We start from the raw sequence: 4,554 nt of genomic DNA on the forward strand, positions 1-4,554 counted from the left end.
CAATTACATATAAGGGAAGCAACTTTTCATGTCCTAAGATAACCTTTCATTAATCGTGATTTTACATAACTTCCGTCCAGGAGACAGGTACTGCAGCTAGTTATATTGCATTAACAGTCTAAAGCTTCAACTGTTAGATTTGTTTTCTTTTCTTTTATTGTTGTTGTTGTTAGGGAAACCATATAAATAAAAAGTTTAGGATTACTGTAATTTGTTTCATACTGAACTCGGGACTTATTAAAGTAAAAAAGAATACTTTTAAATGTCTATCATATTTATGTATTATATCTCAGACATTTATGTAGTTGGCTGCGTGATGTATCTTTTAACTTCAGTTTTAACCTAAGGTAAATGGATGACTTTTAACATTGACAGACTGTGACTGTTTTGGGTTGTATTAATTAATCTAGTCATACAAATTTTGTAATTAAAAAGTTGTATTATTTCAAAAAGATGCAATTTTAATTTTTTTTTATGTAAGTGCTTATCAGTTAATTTGGAATTATATGTGATTTTTATATTTAGGAAAATGTTGATCTGCGTAGATTGGTGATTCTCCTTCAAGAACAACTAGAGGAACGAGATTATTTGATTCGATCACTTCAACAACAATTGGTATACATCGTTATTAAATATTTTATGGAATGAACATTTAAAATTTTAAATTTATTCACGTTATTTCTCATGTGCAGTTTTTATTGTAATGAGTGCATCTGATAATGGTGGAATATTAATCTTGATATATTAATATTTGAAAACTCTCGTATCTACATACACACACACACTCACACATATAAATAAACATTTCTTCACCTTCAGTTCTTAGCTTCCAGATCATAATTATAGGAATGTCAGAAATATTAAGTTTCTCCATAGTCATTCCCAGTTTTTACCTATGCATCTACAGTGTACATTTACTTGATTTTGAACTTTTTGCTTATTTTGTAACAAATTGATATAAATAATTATGCTTGTCATAAGACATTAGTATTAGGCCTATTGTATTTTTAACACAACGTTCTGTATTCAGGGTCTTGCTGACTATGCATTTCACTCAATACAGTGTTCATCAGGCTGCAGGAAAATAAAGAATGTAGTGTTAAAAACATAATAGGTCTAATTTCTAATGTCTTATGACAAGTATGATTAATTACGATCATATTTCATCAGCTTAGAAAAGACAAAATTTTAAAGTAGATTGTTTGCACTCATAGCATGTAAGTGAAGAAAAATATTTTAGAAACAGCTGTGAGAATTTTTAGGGACTACAGTGTGACTGAACTTCTTTAATTGAAAATTTAGTACTTACATATAAGGAGCCATTTAAGAATGACTATTTATATTCTTGTCAATTTTCAAGTAAATTTATTTAGTCTAGTCTAAGAGATCCCAAACTTCCTTGATCATCTATTATGAAAATCTAACTTAGATGTGTATTTTCAATGATCCCAAAAATACCTATTCCAATTTTCATTTAAGTCAGTTCAGACAACTCTCACATTACTAAAAAGTCTTTTGATCTCTGTACAGGGGCCAGTATTACAAAATTTCAAAAATCTGAATTATAGATTATTATTCTAAAATGTGTAAAATATTTTGCATAGTTGTTGCTTCTCATGAAGTTCCATTGGTAATTTTCTAATTAAAAGATACCCCTATAATTGGTTGGGATTGCCTAGTGGTTAGTGTGCCAGACTGTGAATTCAAGGATCCATGGTTGCATCACTGCAAAATCATGCTCCACAATTTGGAACCATAAGTACTTTATAAAAGTGATGTTGTTATTTTATTAGAGTAGCCCAAGAATTAGCTGTGGGTGCTGTTGACTTGAGCTGCCTTCCCTCAAGTCTTTCAGTTCAAAATTAGAGAAGGCTAGCATGAATAGCCTTCATCAAGCTTTATGTAAATGTCTGAAACATACAAGTTGAAATAAAACAAACATATCCTTATATAAGATCATGAAGAATATGTTTTGTTTTATAAATTTGTATATATATATATTATATTTACGAAATAAATAGCTTCAACACTATAAATTACATTAACTGTCAATAGACAATTAAAATCGGTGCTATAAAACAAAAAAGAACTTACTATAAAATAAGCATTAAAAAGATTTTGTTAAAGAATCCATTGTCAGTCCTAATTGTCACTTTAAAATCATAGCAGGTAATGCCTGTGGTGATAGCTCCCAAATGCATTGAGGATATCCCATCTACCAGACAAAATCCAAACGCTGATATTAAGCTAGCCAGCAAACATGGAAAATCAATTAAGGATATGGAGTTCAGTGCTTTGCTTGTTTCTTTTTCAGAGTGAATGCACATTTTCAAAAAGCAAATCAGAAAATCAGTTGCAAGGAAACACATGTAATGCAGCAACTCAGACTGAAAGAGTAAGTGTATGTGTGATTTGTTTTATAAATGACACTTTCTTTCCATTTATGTATATTGTTACATTATAAAGAAATAAGAATTATAAATTTGAGACTACATCTATGGATGCACTAACAGGTTTCAAATGAACCAACTCAATTTAGATTTAGCAACTTGAAACATTAATGAAAAATTCGGAATTTTGTATTGGTAGACCTACAGACACAAGACACATTAATTGACTTAGATGTACTGCATGATAGTCTAAAAGAGACTGTTATTCTATGTTTGTAATATGCTGAGAGACTTGGAACTCAAGCCTTAAAGGAACTTTATGTGACTGGGTTATGACTTGTTGCTGGTCTCTTTCTGGATGGTCCTGGTGCCCTGAGTTCATCCATATTCATTTATTTTCCAATGGCATTAAGCAGAAGGTATATTCCCATTTTGAAAATTCTAAATCCCATCTGAATGCATCTTTACGACCTCATCATATGAATATTTTACATTGGAAAAGCTGTTACGTACCCTTGCCAGCATGATTAATTTTTGGTGATATAACGTTAGTTACAAAATAGCAAATGATATCAAAATGTAATTTCATATATAGTATTTCCCCACAGCCTTATATCAACTGTGGGTGTCACAGCTTGTTGATTTGTATATTCAAAATTGTTTGAATATAATGTACTCATCCCTCAATATTACTACAGCCTATTTTTCCACCTTTTTATGATGCCAAAACAAGTAGTCTGAATACTTACTAATGGCTCAACTTTACCAAGTAATGCACACATATAAAACAACTTATTCATTATTGGAAAGAAACTACATTTATTGAATGTAAATTCATCTCAACCATGCACTCATCTTTAAACCACATTTGGGGGGAACAGGGGTGAAATGTATCTCCTGTGTTCTGGCTGAAATTTTTGGTCATGCCTTTGTATTCTGCAAGCCAATAGAAATCCCTCCTCCCTAATTCATGCACACATTTTGCTTTCAGCTGTACTACTCAGCATTAAACTTTCATATTTTGGGTTCCACAAGCATTTTTCTATTTATACGCTATACTCAAATATATACTACAGGATAATTATTTTGTTCTTAATGGGTCAGATAGGATTATCTCTATTTTCTGTCTCTATTTCCTAGGTGCGGTCCTGGATGAGCAATCAGAATGAAACGGGAACTTGCGAAGATGCGGCTCATCCCAGCAGTCTAGTGAGGTAGGGTTAGAATGATAGCTTTGTTTAGGTTATTTTTTAAATAAATATATACTGTGCAATATATCTGTAGGCTAATGTGAAAACTTGGTACATTTGTTTTTTCTTTTCTCTTGACAGAAGTCACTACACTTGGCTCTATGCCAAGATTTCATAGCATTCAATATAGCATACAAGTGAGGGGGAAAATATAATATTGTAACTCAAGTGGTTCTCTGGAAAGGTTTTATAGCTTTCAATCTAGTGAATAAGTGAGGGTTAAATTAAAATATTGTTACTCAGGTGATTCTCTGGCAAGATTTTATAGGACTCAATCGAGTTAAAAATAAAATAAAATATTGTTACTCAGGTGTAAAATAAAGAGCATCTGCTTGTTTTATGAATTGAATTTCAAGTACAACGTTTTGACAAGGTTTTGTCATCATCAGGTACCTAAACGTTGTACATTTGCTGTTATGCTGAACTTATATTAAAGTTTTTCTTCATTACCCATTCAAGCCGTCTCCAAGCATTATTAGTCTCAAAGTGGGTTCCGCATCATCAAATCCATAATATGACATTAAATACACCACTGTCAGCTGTGGGCATGTTATAAAACTGATGATCAATGGTGGATACTTTTACCAGGTTTCCTTTCCTCTGGTCAGTAGTTCTAAATTAGGAATTACTATACTGAATCTCGGAGTCTCTGAACTGACCATTTAACACATGTCATACAAATTACTGTTTAGGTTGACAATATGAAACTCCTGTTGTTGTTTTTTTTTGTCTTGATTATTAATTTATCATTGCTTATATATTTTGAGTAGCTTTCAGGGTTTACTTATATTACTTCCAGCTGCTCTCTTTCTCTATAAATTGACCATGTGAGTAGGGGTAATCAGATTAGTTGTGTCAGACACAGCTCATAGGATTATTATTTTAACTACTATGCAAGTTTTTATTCAATTTTT

General features: G+C 31.6%; 1 protein-coding gene across 3 annotated transcripts in view; it reads left to right on the plus strand.

Annotated features, from left to right (window-relative positions):
• Positions 1-4,554, plus strand: part of LOC106463526 — a 49,977-nt gene that overhangs the window by 30,276 nt on the left and 15,147 nt on the right. For 2 of the 3 annotated variants that reach the window (XM_022391049.1, XM_022391051.1), the window contains exons 6-8: positions 526-615; positions 2,315-2,395; positions 3,531-3,604. In XM_022391049.1, the coding sequence (XP_022246757.1) occupies positions 526-615; positions 2,315-2,395; positions 3,531-3,604 (245 nt within the window). The remainder of the gene's footprint in view (positions 1-525; positions 616-2,314; positions 2,396-3,530; positions 3,605-4,554) is intronic. The other variant, XM_022391050.1, reaches the window with a different exon arrangement.

Source organism: Limulus polyphemus, unplaced genomic scaffold (genome assembly GCF_000517525.1).
Source record: "Limulus polyphemus unplaced genomic scaffold, Limulus_polyphemus-2.1.2 Scaffold1430, whole genome shotgun sequence".
Lineage (NCBI taxonomy): Eukaryota > Metazoa > Arthropoda > Merostomata > Xiphosura > Limulidae > Limulus > Limulus polyphemus.